This window comes from Pseudomyrmex gracilis, unplaced genomic scaffold, assembly GCF_002006095.1.
Source record: "Pseudomyrmex gracilis isolate BER0280 unplaced genomic scaffold, ASM200609v1 scaffold_114, whole genome shotgun sequence".
NCBI lineage: Eukaryota > Metazoa > Arthropoda > Insecta > Hymenoptera > Formicidae > Pseudomyrmex > Pseudomyrmex gracilis.
The window spans coordinates 492693-511382 of NW_018020698.1; the positions used below are offsets into that span (position 1 = coordinate 492693).

Sequence of the window (18690 nt, forward strand, 5' to 3'; positions counted from 1 at the left end):
ATCGATACCGCGGGAAAATAGTGAATAGATGCGTTTTATTACTGCGCTTTTAATCTGACAGAGCTTTTACACAGTACGATGTGTTTTACGACACGAGTGGTTTTACGCACTTGAGTATGTAATAACTTACATTGTTTGATTAACAAATGTTTTATTTTTCCACGTTGATTATTTAAGTCGACCACAACTGCATCACATTTTCTCAGAGCATTTTGCAAATGCTCATGTGATACGCGCTGTACATTCTGCTTATACATGAAATACCCTTTTTTATTCTGATGACTATTTACTCAAGTAACGGTGATCGATGGATTTCTCAAAGTTTAAAAGAAGAAATAAGTAAAATAATTATTTTCAGATGGTTTTCTACATAGTTGTAGTTATTTTTGTCGTGTATTGAAACCGCGATACTTATAACAAATGAACTAAATCTATATGTTTGTCTATATTGATAAGAATTGTTTTATCTATTCAATTTGGGAAACTATTTTAAGAAATAAGATTAAAACACACAGATAATAAAAACGTATCTCTTCCAAAACACTTGCTTCGCATGCGTTGGCTGTAGTTTGACTATGTAGATATTTGAATTTATATTGCAGTATCGTACACCGACTTTTCGCGTGTAAGTCAGCGCTAAACAAAGATGTATTCCTATATTCTTTAAATACAATGACGTAGAAAATTATGACTCAGAAGTATAGCTTTTTTATTATAATATTTGCAGCAAAAAGTTTTACATATCCTTATAAAAATTATTGGTATTATAATTTATTCGAAATCGGAGAATTTTAGAAAAGCATGTGTAAACATATTATACAATATAAAACGTCTTATACAATATAAATAACATATATAATACGTATTATATATTTATTATTAATACGATTACACAGCATAAAACAAAATGTGATTTTTTACAGATTGTTAAAAACGTATGTACATTTTATTCGAGTAAGTCAGAAAATAGCAACATTTTTATTAGGTAGTAAGGAAAGATTTAGAAGAATGCAATACGGCGATATTCATATAAGTATCATATTAATATATTCATATTATTATAGCAAAAACTAATGTGGGACCATTAGTTTGTATCATAGCATAAAGAAAAATTTCAGTTCCGGATCTCTGTTCTGTTACTGTATCGGGAGTCAAGATTTCTCTATTTTTACCGATTTCTCTCACTGTTTTTTACACTTCAGTGTAATGAACCATATTATAACTGTTAATACTTATAATTTGGCGTAGAAAAGAACGTTAGATGGAAAAAACTTTATTACGGAAACTATAAATATATTAACAAGCCAAAATACAAATCTGTCTATATATTGTTACTTGTCGTCAATCTTTCATCTTTACATTACAGTAATAAAATATATTTTTAAACCGTTATAAAACCACTCGCAATAAGTTAAATTGATGTGGCATAGCAATTTATCTCATGTGATTGCGGTTCTCGCTTACTTAAAAAATGTTGCATTTACTATTTAGTTGTAGAAAACTAAACTATAATAGTTCCCTTCTCTCAATTTTTTTTCATACTTATTAGGTGCTTGATATTTGCTTATTACGCTTAGGAATGTGTCTTTCTATTTATCGCGAATTCGAAAATGGAATAATAATTAGACGCACACAATACACATATGAATTAATTACATAAAGTGTAAAACAAATATATAGAAGTCAATATCGCTATGTGATTACGTGTCGTTTTTGTGTAATTAAAATCAACTTAAAAAAGAGTAAAATATTTTTCTTTATAGGTTTGTTTTGTTTTTCTGCACTGGCTGCTTTAGTTTACGGTTTATGTTTTTTTCTTCTTATATGGATACAAAAAGATAGATTGTGAACTGGTGCAGCCACAGTGCAGGAAATAAAACAATTATCATACTTCATCACTCTTTCTTTCACTTGTCTTCGATAATTGTGATTCTAATTGCTTATATATCATCAAAGTATCCTTTGTGAAACATAACTAAACACATTTTCTTCGCAAGTTCTGTGTACAGATTTTCATCGTGTTTGATATTTTCTGTGTTTTCTCTTCCTGTTTCCGTCATCTTAACTAACCTAAATGTCATACCCGCAAACACGGCGTATAACTTTCTCTTTCGCATAGCCGCTTTCAACTGTTTCATTGTGGGTGGTGTTGTCGTGCAGTTGAGCGCCTTCATTGTGTCCGTCAAAGTCTCCAAATATTGTTGCAACATTTGCTCGTCTTGATCATGTATCACGGCAGTTTCCGGTGAAGTGTTTAAGAAGTGATGCAAGTCAATAGCAGGCGATGAATAGGTGGCCATTTGATAATGTTTCTACAAAGTGTTTCAAAAACATTTAATTTTTATGCTAATTTTACACACTTACGCGAACTTTAACGCCAGTTTTTGTTTTATGTGACAAAAAGATAAATTACCAGTAACAGAGTTCGAGTGCTGTTGTCAGAAAAGAGTATGTTACGAATGGAAAATTCTCCATTATTCAGAACACAAAATTCTTCGGGTTCGTAACTGAACAACTCGATGATTTGTTGTATAGCGTGAAGGTTACGAATTACACATTTCATTTTAGCTGCGATTAGCGGAAAAATGTCATTCATAACAGCAGTTACCTTTTTCAAAGCATAGCGGAACATTTGCATCATATGTTCGTATTGTTTTGATATCACAATTTTGTCGATTCTGCATGACTCTACTAATTCAGGATCCTTAAGGATAAAAAAAAAAAAAAAAACAGGTTTTTCGATTATTTTCTACTACATACATATTATTGTACATTACAAATGTCAAGTAAAAATACATGGTGTTCACATGATTTTTTTTTTTTTCGAATTGTTACCTGTTCATGTAAAGCCACCGAGGCTGCGTGTAATTTGGCCATAAGTTTTATTGCTTCGGTGCAGTCATTCAAATTCAAACCTTTTTCGAAAGATTTCACTTGATATCCTTGTCTCAACAGATCTTTCAAAAAGAGGGTTCGAAATTCTTTTGAATGATGGTACAATTCTAGGCTTATTTTTGATTGCAACAAAGTCTCGATCTTTGGCAAAACATTTTGCTGCATTTGTAATTCGTATAAAAATAAGTCGCACATAGAGTTATCAGAAAAGACTTTCGCCAGGAAATATGCCTTAACGGAGCCGGAATCAGATTCGGAATCAGATTCGGAATCAGATTCGGAATCAGATTCGGAATCAGATTCGGAATCAGATTCGGTAGTACTTGCAGCATAGCATACTGCAATGTACAATTTAGTTTCATTGATGATAAACCAACTCAGATTCTCTTTGTTTTCAGTTTCGCTTCTTGTCGTTTCAATATTGAATTGAGTAGAAACCTTTTTCTCATCGAGAATTATTTTCATAAAATGTTGCGCAATCGATTCGAATTTGATCGGTGTGTTCATTTTGTTCGTTGAATGACTGAACTATATAATTTGTGATAATATAATTGTTATATAAAAAGTATATTTTATATAGAAGAGGTTAGAAATTTAGATAAAGGCTTACATATTTTGGAGAAATGTCGTTTGTATCGCCGGCTGTCGCGTGTAGTATGCTTGAGTTTATCGAGACCGGTATAATCTCAGGAGTTTTTATTTCTTTAGCAAGCAGAGCGGCTAACATTTTATTTTTTTCCCAGTTCTTGGGATTAAATTCGGTTTGGTGCATATATGGCTCAAAGGGGCCATTACTGTCCTTGGCACTACGCATGTTGACCGTAAACGTAGAACATATAGACTGCGCGTTTGGCTGAAAACAGTGATGAAAGATTTGACCGGCTAGCACCAAGAGCACCGATGTGGTGGGAGCCACTGAGAGCCATAGACGTATAATATATAGACTGCGCGTTCCCTACCTTTGCCATGTTAAGAAAATGTCTTCAACGTTGAGAGAGAGACAGCTGGTGTTGAATAGTAGCCTCATCTTTGTCTAGCGAAGTAGTGGAGTAAATGATAGACAGAGAAAGAGTTACTATTCAAAGTATGTTGTCTCTCTCAACGTTGAAGACATTTTTTCAGCCAAACGCGCAGTCTATATATTATACGTCTATGCTGAGAGCACGCACACAAGCGAACCGCCGTCCGTGTGCGTGACGTCACGCTTGTGTGCGTCTCTCAGTGGCTCCCACTCTTGGTGCTGGCCGGTCAGATCTTTCATCACTGGCTGAAAAGATGTTGGTTTGGTTTGGTTTGGTTTGGTGCAAGTATGGCTATTGGACCGCAAAGACTAGTCCACACGCCAGTCTGAGTACAGATTGATCCTTATGTTACCGAAGCACTGTACGTATACAGTCTTTAAAGATTATTAGTTATATACTTGTTTAAACTAGAGACAATGATGATAATAAAGAAAGTGGTGTAAAAACACCGAAAATTGTCCAAAAATATTCACAGTGGAACTACGCACATCCAACCAACATGGCTGATGCAACACGACTTTTGAAAAGATGTTTTTACGGTTGACAAAGACAACATACTTTGAACAGTAACTATCTCTCTGTCTATCAATGTGTGGTGGGATCAGGGCCTATTGTTTCATACCACCTAACCTATATATATATATATATAACTTGCCATCACCCCTTAATTTCTTTCATTCCTCTTCTCATCCCCACTATTCTTCTATTCTCACTACTATTCTATCAATCAGCGATGACTTCTTTTTCCCCACTACTTTGCTAGATAAAGATGAGGCTACAGTTCAACACCAGCTGTCTCTCTCAATAGTGAAGACATTTTCTTAACATGGCAAAGGTAGGGAACGCGCAGTCTATATATACGTCTATGATGTCGACAACACGAACCAAATCAAATCGCGTATGGACTATCTTTTCAGTCTATGAGCCACAAATGCACCAAACCAAGCCAAACGTAGCAAATCGATAAATGTTGGTTGACTGATTTGAAACGATTTATACTAGTTACTGTCAATAATTTCTGAAGACAATAATATTATCGATAGTCGCGTTTGTGATTTTTGAATACGCGGGAAAATCGTGACTTGATGCGTATCCGATCTCGATCGTGACCGAATTCCCTTTCTGGGGATTCTCTCTACAGGAACCACGGTGATCGAGTGGCATTTCTATAAGTTATTAGGAAGAAGTGACTGTGGAAGAATATTTTGAAAATCATTTTTCACATTGTTATTGTAGCCATTTCTGTTGTTTATCGAAACTGCAATAATTATCTTACATTAGAACTGTATGTTTGTCTATTTTGATAAGAATGGTTTTATCTATTTATATCTATTTAATTTAGGAAACTTTTTCAAGAAATAAGAATTAAAAAAGATAATGAGAACGTACCTCTCCGAGAACATTTGAGTCGCATACGTGCTTGTTGTTTTGCTTATACATGTGAGTGTTATGCAAGATCGTATTCCTATCTTTTGTGTGTAAATAAGCGCTAAATATAATCGTATAACATATATGTATAATCATATAGTTTGAAATAAATTAATGTCGAAAATGATAAAACAGTAGTGTTTATTGCTTAGTTTTCTTTTTGATACCATACGTACAGCAGCATATTTTATATAACTTATAAGAATTCTTATATCTTTTTATAAATATATTTTTAACAGCAAAAATTCTTACGCAACATCTTAAAAAATATTATTATTATTATGTGTTCTAAGTCGAGATTTGAAAAAAAGCATGTGTAAACATATACAATATAAAACGTTTTATACAATATAATAATATATAATACGTATTACAATTTTATTAATACTATTACACAGCCTAACATGATTTTGTATTTTTATAAATTGTTAGAAAAGTACTTATAGTTTATTCGAATAAGTAATAAAATAGTGCAACATTTTTATTATCTCGTAAAACAAAATGGTTTAGAAGAACAAAGCAAATTTATTCAATAATGTACAAATAAATGCGGTGCAAAGCGTCATTATTTTGTATCATTATTGCAAGAAGAAAAATTACAGACGGACATCTGTTTTGTTACTTTGTCGGTAACGAGATTTCTCTGTGGTGTTACTATTTTTTCCTATTTTTTTTTTTTTACAGTCCAGCGTAGTGAACCATGCCATGACTGTTACTAATTATCATTTCGCGGTATGGTGATAACAGTATGTCACCAGGAGACAAAATAACTTGACAGAGAGAAAAAATTATCATCCTATTACGGAGACATCAAATATATTACAGAAAAAAACAAAATTAAAATTCTGACGGTATGTTCCTGATGTTCGATCTTTCAACTTTTCGCTGATAAAGTTGCTTAGTTCTAAACCAATGAAAAAACACACGCAATAAATTAAATTGATTTGGTAAATAATTTAACTTATGTGATTGCGGTTTTCGCTTACTAAAAAAATGTTGCATTTACATATTTACTTGTTTAACACTGTAATAGTAGTTCTTTGAGTTTTTTTTAACTACTAATTGCCTGATATTTGCTTGTTAAGCTAGACGAGTATTGCGTCTTTCTATTTACTGCGATTACGATTATGAAACACCATTTACGCATCTAACACACATATAAATTATATATATAAACTGTAAAAAAGAATACATACACAAGAATTAGTCCATACCGCTCTCTCTGATTACGTGCCGTTATTTCGTATTAAAAATCGAAGTAAAAAAGTGTAAAATATCATTCTTCATTTTTCAGCGCTTGTTTCATTTCAAACTCGTGTGACAATGTGATTATACTTCTGTTTCTACGTAAGAAATACATCTATAATCATAGTACTTTTTGTAGAACATATTTGAACACATCTTCTTTGCAAGTTCCTCCCACGAATTTTTGTCGTGATCGCTATTTTCTGTGTTTTCTTCTACTTTATCCATCATCACACTCAATCTAAATGTCATGCTCGCAAACACGGCGTATAATTTTCTCTTTTTCATAGCCGCTTTCAACTCTTTCATTGTGGGTGGTTGCGTCTTGCAGTTTAACGTCTGCATTGTATTTTTCAAAGTCAATAAATATGTGTCTAACAGAATTTTGTCTTGATCAATCACCATGGAAGTCTCCCCGGAAGTTTTTAAGAAGTAATGTAAGTCAATAGCTGGCGATGAATAGGTTGCCATTTGATAATTTTGCTGCAAATTGTTCCAAAAACATTCAATTGTTTATGCAAATGTTACACATCTTGGCAAACTTTAGCAAGAAAAACTTATTTTATTTAACAAAAAGGAACATTACCAGTAAGAGAGGAACATTTGTGGCTTCAGGAAAGATTAAATTACTAGTGGAAAAGTTTCCATTATTTAGCACACAAAATTCTTCGGGTTCGTAAGTGAACAACTTGATGATTTGTTTCATAGTGTAAATTTTATGGAGTAAGGATTCCATTGCAGCTGCAATTAGCGGATAGGTCGTGTTCATAAAAGCAATTACTTTTGTCATAGTGTTGCGAAAGATGCGCATCAAATGTTCGCAATTTTTTTCTGTCGCAAGTTTCTCGATCTTGAATGCCTCTATTAAATCAGGATCCTTAAGATAAAAAAAAAAAAAAACAGTTGTGAGAGGTTTGATTATCTTGTAATATATACATTTGCTATACATTTTAAATGTTAGATAAAATCACGTGTTGTTTTATTGATTTTGTTTCCAATAATTGTTACCTGTTCATGTAAAGCCACCGAGGCTGCGTGTAATTTGGCCATAAGTTTTATTGCTTCGTTACAGTCAGTCAAATTCAAACCTCTTTCGAAAGATTTCACTTGATATCCTTGATTTAACAGATCCTCTATTATAAAAATTCTAAATTGGTCTGAGTAATGGAACAATTCTGGTATTACTTTTGTTTGCAACATGATCTCGATCTTCGGCAAAACATTTTGCTGCAATTTTAACTCGTTCATAAATATCTCGTGCGAATAAATAAGTCGAACGTATTTAAAACACTGTTTATCATCATAGTTGTCTTGTTTTATGATATCTGGCAACGAGTCATCGGAATCAAAGTCGAGCAATTCTTGATGTACTCTAATGTATACTTTGATCTCATCAATGAAAAACGGAGATGTTTTTTTCACTAATTTGTCGGCTTTGTGTCTGTGCGAATCTATTATTATAGAAAACTGGTTTTCATCAAGAAGTATTTGGAAAAAACGTACTATGATGTCTTCCAATGTTTGTGTATACAACATGTTTAATTCGTCGTTAGGTCGGTCCATTTTATTCGTTGAATGATTGATCTATATAATTTGTGATAACATAATTGTTATGTGAAAATATACATCTCATTATCTCAATCTGGCGAGAATAATGCCGTAATTTTGCATTATTTTTCGAAGAGTTTAGAAATTTAGATGAGAACGTACCTGTTTTGGAGAAACTTTGTTTGTAATCGTCGATTGCTGCGAGTTTGTCGTGTTCTGGGTTTTGCACAGAAGTGTTTTGATCTATGTGAGTCAGCGTTTACGACTTCACATCTTGTAAGTTTGTTGACATAATGTTAACAACACAAAGCAATCGATAAATTTCGGTTGACTTTAGAACGATCTCTCTATACTAGGTACAGACGGCGTCATTAATTCGAAGAATAAGCGCGGGGATCGGAGGGCAAGCGGGGCGGTTGCTCGTAGCGCCAACGGGCGCCGTACTAACTAACTAGTAGCAATCGGGTGTCCACAACTGGACACCCGATTTTGGGACTAATGGATATTTGGATCAACTGGACTTTTTATGTAATCCCCGCGTCTATTCTTCGAATTAATGACGCCGTCTGTACTATCGATAATTTCTGAAGACAGCAATATTATCGTTAATCGCGTCTGCGATCTTCGAAAACGCGAGGAAATCGTAAATCGATGCGTCTAAGTGTCCTAATCTCACAGCGGTCCTAATCTTTTTTAACGCGGTTGTGTTTTACGACACAAGTGGTTGTACGCAATTAGTAGTAAGTATTTAATAATCTACATTTTCCGATCAAAAGATGTTTTATCCACGCTGATTATTTTCGTCGACAAAAAAACCGAATCACATTTTCGCCAATGACTGACAGCGTGTTGAAACACCATTTTCTATTTTACAACGAAAATTAATGGATTATTTTGCCATGTAAGATGCCGTTCTTCAACGCGACATGCAATTTTCTAAAGAGCAAGGTCATGTTATATCTCCCTCTTGTGATCGACGAACCTTCCGAGCTATTTTGGATTCTTCATCCCGTAGACTATCGGATTATTTCCGTAAGACGGTTTACACCTCGCATGCGAGGATAACGTTTCAACGATGTAATACTATGCTAAATACGCTTCGTAACGCTTGCATAATCCTCCATCCAGGACATCCACATCTTGGGATGCGAGGGAGCATTACGTCGTCGTCAGTAAGAGAAAACAAACAATAGTTTTTCTACACTTGAATTATAAATCACAAGAAAGTGTACAGCTGCATAGAAATTCATTTTTTTTTTTGTTTTGTTTCCATTTCGCTTGTTAATTAATCCTTTTTGATCATCATGAGCTTCTGTCCGATGCGACGTTCTTTCTTCGAACAGCAAAATTCACTTTTCCCCGAAAGCAAAAACTAATTCGATATCTCGTAATAATCAGGCACTTTCATTTTTTGTTGCACTTTGTTTCATTCGGTCTCTTTTGCGTAAATGTCTTTTTAAGAACGGTTTTTTTTTCGTTTTTTATAAAAAAAAAACAAGGAAAAATAACACCGTCGCAGTTCTGAATTCAACTACTGAACTCGCGCTTTTTGAGATACTTAAAGGCCCGGAGCGCGCCAAAGTTTCGCAGAGTCGATTACGTCTATCTCTTTTTGGAAACTGTGTGCGGGCGATATCATCTCTGCTCTGGCATATAAAAGAAAGTTTTAATTAACTACATTTATCTTTAAGCTTCGCGGAACATTGATATCCATTTTAAGGGGCATTGCCATCTTCCACGTATTCAATTTACATTTTGAAAGTTCGCCTTGTGCATGTCTCTCTCTCTTCGACACGGCGATTTTTCGCAAGACACAACATTCTGCGCATTTTGTCGTCGCATTAATAAGCCACGTAAAGCGGAGCGGAGTTACATCGCGGATGTTAAAAGCTTTATTCAAAGTACAAAGGAGCTCGGGGTACCGCGTGTTTCTTTTTTTTTTTTTTTTTTTTTTTTTTTCGTCTGATTAATCTCGCGTGCAAAATGTTCCCCCGCGCTTTTCGTTCGTTAGACCTTCGCTCGCATTTCTGTGCGAGCCGCCTCGGAGAGGCCGCGCTTATTTTCTTTTTTCTTTTGTTTTGAATAAAAGTGAGTTAAACTTTCCGTCACAATCTAGGAGAAACTTTACTTCCTGTCCTTCTTGATTCCTCTCATTTTTCATCAGCCTTGCGATTAGTCTTTGCAAAGAGAGCAGCTTCTTTTTTTTTCTAAGAGAAGCGCCCTACTTAACTTTTTATCTCTCTCTTTCGTCCGATTTTTTCCCCTTACGTAAGACCTTTTTCGTCCGGCGGTTTCCCCTTGACAAGTCGCCACCTAATTGCGCCGTTTTCCACACAATGTATGTATATATACTTTATTATCATCAGAGAGGATTTCCCGGAAAATTCACTTTTGATCGTTAAAAATCGATTATACTTTTATCGCGTCGTGTATTGTGCGAATAAAAATGTTGAGAGAGAGAGAGAGAGAGAGAAAGAGAGAGAATCAAACAAAAGAAAACAGTTCTGCAGAAGGAAGAGAAGATTGCATGTAAACCGGGGGAACATCAACCCTCTCTTGTGTAACAAGAAAATAACGGACAAGAGTAATGACCTTTTTTAAGTTACGGTTTTCGTGTAACGTTGGTCTCCAACGCGGGGGAGATTAAAACCCGATGTGAAATAATACAATTTCCAACGACACGGGGACGATAGTAGGAAGAAAAAGTGAAACACAGAGTGAAACGATATCGCGCGCGCGCGCTTGATTGAACGCGCTTCCCCAATTACAATGGCTTTATTCCTTTCCGAAAACAGGCGTAAGCCGTATGGAGAACACGGAAAAGAGAAACCAGAAACGCCACACCAGAGGTATTCACTTTGTTACCTCGCAGTTAACGGGGGAAATAGGTGGCACGGATGGAGACGCTTTAAGACCCGTGGAAACTTCGTAATAGTGCCGTACACCGTTACGACCTCCCTCGCGCGCGCGAGCGCTCTCTCTCTCTCTCTCTCTCTCCGTTTCAATAAACTAATTGAACCTAAAACTTCTCAAAGCCACATAAAGTCCCGTTCGAACAATACTCATCCGCCATCGTAAAATCTACCACGATGGGATTGAAGTGCTAACACGGCTTCGTGACATTTATTAGAAAACGATTACGAACGAAGATTCTATAAAGATATGATATTCGCGCGCCCGAAGAGGAGGATGGCAGAACAATGTGATCGAAATCGCGGAATGTCTCCGCGTCTTCCGTCTTCCCCGTGAACGGGTCGAGCGGGGGGTTGAACCGAGTCGAAAAAGTCTTTTACCTTCGTCGCGAGTTTCGCAATAATTAATTTGAGTTGTTAATTAAATACAAACAACATTAAATACAAATTGAATAAGCGCGAAGAGAGACAGTCCAGCGTTTTTTTTCGCGAGCTCACGGTTGCCAGGCGCGCCAGACGACTCAACGCGAGAAGCGCTCTATAAACAACAACAGCCTGTGTTAATAATCTTGAAAAAACGCGAGAACGTTTTTCCAAATTAAAATTAAGTTATTGTTTATTTTTATCACACGTCAAACCACAAATTAATTATTTATAAATTAATTATTTAATAATTGATTACTCATTTTCATCAAAAACCAAATGTCCTCCCATTGTGTCCGCGAAACGATGTCTCGTCACGCGGACATGCGCGCGCGCGCTCATTCTTTATTGATTAATAACTCGTTAATTATTGCGGATCTCTCTCGCAAAATGGCAAAGGACTTTTCGATTCGGTACAATTTGCCCACGAGAGGGATGACACGGTTATTGTCGGACGCTCTCTCCATGTACATCACCCTCGCGAATTTCTTGATTCTTGACGGCGAGAAAATTATCAGAGTAAAAATTACAGAAAAATAACATTATCAGAGAGAGAGAGAAACTAAAGACGTTGCAACACTCGCGTGCTTTAAATTTTCACGAAAGCGCGCGAGAAAACAGTTTTTTCGCAATAAATATCGAGAAAGAAGGAGAATGAGATTGCTCTTCCCGTTTGGTTTTCTTTCTGGAGATTACGCAATGCTCTTATGCAGCAAGGAAATTCCGACGTTTTAGCGCGTTTCGAGGCGCGTTCTCGTATTAAAACAAGTTGTGTGTGCGCGCGCGCGCGCGCGAAAACGAATGCATTATTGAGATAATAAAATTACCTTTAATCAGTCGGGAGGGTTTTAGAGAGAAATTTAGGGTGGTACGGGATCCACTCGAAGTGGATTTTCACACTTTCGCATTAACTCGCGCGCAACCTCCGGACCGGCTGTTGGCGCTGAAACTTTCTACATCGCTCGCGAGTTGAGGCGAAAATGTTATCTCGTCGATGTTGCATTAACGGAAGTTCGGCTTAAGCCATTTGAATCCTCCGTGGATCATACAAGTTTACCAGTTAACCGAATGCGCTTCCCAAAGCACATGGGACTAATATACGAAAACAATTAGCGCGATGTAAAGTGGAAGTTTCGTCGCGCGAAACAACGCGAAACAATGAAGATTGTTATTATCAATTTTTTTTTTTTTTTTTTTTTTTTATCGATATTTCCTTCCAGCGACACTCAGTTACGCGGAGGGTTTCGTTATCGCGTTGGATATTCGATATCCACCTCGTTAGAGCCATCATTCATCGATTATCGAGGAGATTAATTGCGGCAGGGGAGCGCGCGTAGCGAGCATAATTATCTGTACGTTGAGCGCGAATTTGGATTAAGCGCGGGATGATGATTTCGGCTGAGCGCGGTATCGTCGATTATCGAAGCAATCGCGCGCGCGTGCCGAGAGAGAAACTCGTTTGTGGCGAAAATATTACCACTCTCTCTCTCTCTCGTCAATATCGCATTAAGACGCGATAAGTTTGGAATCCAATTTGAATCCCCGACAGCTTGTTAGAGCTCGCCTCGGCGCGCTGTGAGTGCAACTCGGCGATGCGCAGATTTAGTATTTGCCCAACTTCGAAACGAGCTAAACTCAAATGTGCGCGCGGAAGCGTTCGGTGGTGTCTACCACCGACAAATTCCGCATTCCGCTCACGTATGTATCAACTCGCGAAAGTCCGACATACTGCGCGGTATGAAGAGACGCGCGCGGCGCGGAAAAAGCTCGAAAAGCACCGCAATAATGCACTCCATTGTTTGTGGCGCGCGCGGCTCCTCTGTAAACATCATGTGAATAAGTTATGACGCCAATGATAATCGCGCGCACCTTCGCCCTCTCTTTCGTTTCCCCTTTTGTTCTTTCTTTTTTTTTTTTTTTACATCAAACAACTTTGCACATGTGTGCACTTGGATACATGAATTACCTTTCAAAACACGTACAATAAATCTAGAGCTGTTGGATGGGATTGGTCCGGTCCCGGCTTTGACTTTTTTAAATGAGTGATTGTAAAAGTTGAAGAAGAAAAAATTTATAGAAAGCAAAAAAACTGATTTGACTTACAAGTCGTAGACGTTCTCAATAACATTGAAATTAATGAATTTCATGTCAAGTGTCCTGGATTACACATATCTTTCTTACAATACTAGCACAACACAAGCGCGCGCTACGCGCACGGTATTATTGTTTTTATTTTAATGATTATGTTAGTGAACACAACCGCGATGACAGATAGTATATATACGTCTTACAAACAATATAACACACATTAAAGAGATGTCAGAAATAACGCATAAAAATCAAAATCAAAACATAGTGAAAAGAAGGAGTGGAAAAACAACACGTGACTATACTTTAGTCACGTGTCTTTAAAAATGTGACTAAAGTAAAGTCACGTGACAGGGAAGAACAACACGTGAGTAAAGTCACGCGACTATATTTTAGTCAGGTGTCTCTCAAAACGTGACAAAAGTAAAGTCGCGTGACTTTAGTCACGTGGTGTTTTTCCTTTCCACCCTGTCACGTGTTGGTTTTTATTTCCTCTTTATGACTTCACTTTAGTCATGTTTTTAAAGACACGTGACTAAAGGAAAGTCATGTGACTGCAGTCACGTAGTGTTTTTCCTTTTCTCCCTGTCACGTGACTTTAAAAAACGCAAGAATACTTTTTTTTAGTCTTTTGTTCTGAAGCGTCTTGAGACTAAAAGTGATCGAAAGTGATCGATTCAGTTGTTCTTGAGATATTGCTCCATGAAAATCTCCTTACTTCTCAATCGCATGAATTGCGCGTATAAGAAGCATTACCGTGTCTCTTGGTTTGTACGACATGAATTGAGAAACACATCCGAGAAACGTCCAATCAGCGTCGAGATAAAAGTGGCAACAATCAATATCGAGAGAATCTATTGTGATTATTTTTACACACGCTTTTTCTAGAAAGGATAGTAATCCTAAATAAAAATCATAAGATGTAATCGCGCAATCGTTGCGCAAAGTAATCGCTGACTTCCTCTCAATTTTCCGAGTAATAAAAAATCCTCAACGTTTATTTAATTAACGCGTTGAACGTTAAAATGAAAAATGCGCGTTTTAATGGCGTTGAGCTAATTTAACAAAATTAATTTAGAAAGAAGTTAATGCGAGTGTATTAGCTGCCGAACGAGTAACGATGGAAACGCCGTCCGGAAATATTTCGGCGTCTCGCTTTCGTAATTTCGTTGCATATGTGTTAAGTCTTATTATAATCGGTCCACCCGCGGGGAAGTGCGCGCCGAGTTTCGTCTCGCGTTACGCCGCGCTCTCAATTCGATCCGTATACTGTTTCAGGCTTTGGTGTACCGAGACGGCAACCTCGTCTCGGGCTCACTCGAGGCGTTGGTGCAGCACATGGTGCCTACGGAGGATTATTATCCCGATCGGGCGTACCTCTTCGCCTTTTTGCTGAGCGCCAGGCTCTTCATCAAGCCGCACGAGCTTTTGGGCGAGGTTTGCGCGCTCTGCGAGCATCAGCAGAATCTGAATGGCGAGGGCGGTAAGGTGAGCATACTCTCTCCCTCGATCCCTCCCTCTTTCCCTGTTGTGCTTTCCTGCCGAACCGGCACGAAAATCCTTTACCGATATCACGCAACGCCAACGAAGGCCTCTCCGCGTGTATTATCGTTTCATCACACGATCGCGCACCCTCGTCCGATCGCACACCCCATTTCCTCGTTCATTCTATCCACTCCCGATCCTTGTATTCACACTGTGTGGAACAAAACAAAAATCCTTTTCTTTTGAAAACCCTCTTCCCATTCTTCTCGCCGTTCGCAAAGAAAAGATGTTGATTTAACACATCACTTTAATATTTGCCTCATCCGGTAACGTTTGGTAATTTTAACTAACGTTTCGCAAAGTGTAAACGTGCGGTGTATTCTCCTGGCTTCATCCTCTCACGTTTTTCCCTCGTCACGTTACATTCCACGGCCGAGAGACGTGGCGAGTTGCTTCTCCTCGAAATTTATCCTCGTTATTGGAAAACGAAGGGTATGGGGAACGTTAAAAATCCAACAAGCGCATTCTCTATCTCGCAGGAACGACTGCATCGCTTCGTGCCGCGGCTGGTGCAGCTGCTGGCGGAATGGACGGAAACATTCCCGTACGACTTTCGGGACGAGAGGGTGATGGGCCACGTCAGATCCATCACGCAGAAAGTCGCTGCGGTCGACGCCGCGGCCAGGCAGGAAGTTTCGGCGCTGCTGCAAAACTTGCTGCTACGACTGACGGCTCTGGAAAGGTACGAGGAGGGCCTGGCCAGACTGGCGACCGAGGCAGCGACGGAGCAGCTTACACAGGTTCGTCGAGTTTCGCTACAAGCGCGCCCATTTGCGGCCGTCAGCTTGCATTTCGCTGTGTTCCCGCCTCGGCTTAGTTAGTGGCTTAGCGCGACGTTTTCCGAACGAACTGTGTGCGCGCACATCGCACCTACCTATATCTCACCGCGTCAACGTAAAGTTTCGCCCGTGAGTTTTGCTCGGTCGCGCGACCAAAAAGAACAAAAAAAACAAAAAGGGAACAAAAAACTAAATCAACGATTTTTACACAACAATCCGGGTTGACATTTTCTGCGATAACTCGCGCATTCCGCACAAGAGCTTTACGCAATCTGAGTTCTGATAAGCCACGAAATAATGAGAGAAAAAAAGAGAGTATTATATTTGCGCGCGCTTGCGCTACCTCTCGGTCAGTCGCGCGCATTGACCCGAGCGCGTCCCGCTGTTTCGTAATTTCAATATGGAATATATACCCTCGCGTAATCCGGCTTGCCGTGTTGCAAAGCACGATTACTCGATTTACCCGTAATCGCATCGATCCTTGGAGAGGACTTCTAGCATAATGAAGCGATAATATTCCCTCGCGTCCTCCCGCGTTGTTCTCCCTCGCTTCCGTTCGTTTGTGTGTCCGTTACGCGCGCCGTAATTACCGTAAAGCGGTCGGTGCGTTTCGCGAATGACGACGCGACAAACACACTCGCGCCAAGTCGCGCCCACGAAATCGCTCGGGTTAGTGTTAACGGGGTTAACGGCGCAGTTTCCGGCCCCGAGCAGACGTTAACCATTCGGTTAATTTGATTATCGCGCGTCTATTTCGCTATACCCGCTAATAGGTAATTTGCAGCTACATTAGTTAGTTAAGTATGCCGGACACTGTGTGTCACACACTGCGGCTAATCAGCAGCGCGAAATTATGCGGTCGCATCTCTCTCTCTCTTTGCGAATGCGCGCGACGCATTTCGCGTAAACGAGCGTGCGTGTGTACGCGCGTGGACGGAATTCCTCTATCTCTCTGTCTCTCTCTCTCTCTCTCTTTCGTTCGGTGAAAGCAGCATTTCTGTATCAGATGCTCGCGATAATCGCACATCGCGCGCGATGTTCATCGAAATTGCGCGCGTTTGCGAAAATATTTCATTTGAAATATCGGCGAAAATATTTTGTTTACGGTAAACTGAATAGTTTCGCCCGGCACTTTGAATCGTCCGAGTAATACGATGGTGAACGACGCGGTTCGGACGAAAATCCATGGCAAATTTACGTGCGCCATAATTCTGCGCCGTGAATACGAAACTTATACTTACGGAAGACGAAGAATATTGTTTAAAAACGAAAATTTCCATTAAAACCACGAGATAGAATTTTCGCGGCGAATTTCGAAGAATATTAAAGCGGTCTCCGAAAGAGTTGCAATATTTGCCGAGCGTGTGGCAAATGTCGCTAAATTTCTGCCAGAAAAATAAAGACAATTTTGCAATTTTTCCCGGATATGAAAACGCAGTTCTCCCTTGCGCTTTGTGCAAGCCCGGCGCGCGCGGATATCGATTTATGTAAAGGACGCAATAAATATACGATAACAATTTATATTACTCTTTCACGATACCGCCTTGCGCCCGCGTAATCCCCGTTTTCTTTTTAACAATAAAGAGAGAGCCGCCGATAAAAGGGTACAGTGTTATAGTTTTCGTCGTATATAACTTTTTGTAGCGGAAGCTACTTTGAAAGAAACAACAATAATTGGCAAGTAATAAAAAAACCGTGCCGTCATTTGTCCGCTGTATACGTTACACCAAAAAAAAAAAAAAAACCTTCCTATGGAAGTCATTTCGTCGAGCTCGTCTGTGGTTCCTTTTTGAAACGTATGTGGCTCGTGGTTCGTGCGGAGATTACTTGTCCCGTTTTGAAGACGGGAAACGAAAGACGAGAGCACGCAAAAAGAAGGAAGCACTAAGAAGGGAGGAAGACACGCGAGACGTGAAGGAGAAGAGAAGAGAAGAGACGACGGCGGTCGAGCTCTCGCGAAGCTCCCCCGGCTTATTAAACCGCAAGTTCGCTTCGCCGCGCTTTTTCGTTCTGTACGTGCCACGGTGACGGCAACTTCGTTCCGTGGAAACGAGTTATAACTCTTGAGACCAATAATTCGGTCTTAATACCGTAAGTTTTTTTTTTTCTCTCTCTCTCTCTCTCTCCTTCTCTCGACGCGCGCTTTTATTTTTAGCTCCTGAAAAAGTTTCGGAGTTTCTCGTCCTTTAAGCCTCGAGAGGATTTTTTTATCCGCTCCATAAATTATACGGCGCGATACGTTATACGTTACGCCTCCTCTTCACAACGGGGGCGACATCACGTGTGTCGTTCCTTAATTGGGATACGTGAGAAGATACACGGCTCGAGGAACTTTGTTGTCCTCCGGCTCGCGCTCGTGAATTTCGAAACTGTAACTACGTTTCTATCCGTCGACACAAATAATCTCGAGCGCGGAAAAGAGTGGAATTATTAGTTTCGCCGGCGACTTTCGTCGACGGTCGTTCGTTACCGTGTAACGCGCCTCTTTCCCGAAGAAAAAGACCGCCTCTCTATTTTTGTTTTTTTTTTTTTTGTTTTTTTGTTTTTTTCGATCTGAGACGAGAAGAGAAAGTTAACTTACGAGACCAATAATGAGTTTTCGATATTTGTTTTCTTTCTTGTTCGAGCAACTTTCCAAGTGCATTCTGTATCTCGAGGAGCAGACGAGGAGGAAACACCTCGGGATCACGACAGCGCGCCGCTCTCCATCTTGCGTCGTCGTCGTCGTCGTTAGAAAAATTTCGTTTTAACTTTCAATTTATTTTATTCGCCGGGTCTCGCTTCGTCAAACGAAACTTCGCGAAG

At 39.0% G+C, this 18690-nt stretch overlaps 2 protein-coding genes across 2 annotated transcripts in view; one reads left to right on the top strand and one right to left on the bottom strand.

Annotated features, from left to right (window-relative positions):
• LOC109856327 (ras-GEF domain-containing family member 1B) overlaps window positions 1-18690 on the top strand; it is a 64599-nt gene that overhangs the window by 37041 nt on the left and 8868 nt on the right. The window contains exons 2-3 of the mRNA XM_020431457.1: window positions 14840-15049; window positions 15586-15846. Of these exons, the coding sequence (XP_020287046.1) occupies window positions 14840-15049; window positions 15586-15846 (471 nt within the window). The remainder of the gene's footprint in view (window positions 1-14839; window positions 15050-15585; window positions 15847-18690) is intronic.
• On the bottom strand, window positions 906-3889 carry LOC109856322. Its single transcript, XM_020431449.1, has 5 exons — window positions 3855-3889; window positions 3506-3748; window positions 2836-3423; window positions 2414-2704; window positions 906-2312 (listed from the first exon to the last, which is right to left on the bottom strand). Exons 1-5 carry the CDS (start codon window positions 3861-3863, stop codon window positions 1941-1943), a joined length of 1503 nt encoding a protein of 500 aa, XP_020287038.1. The 5' UTR covers window positions 3864-3889; the 3' UTR covers window positions 906-1940.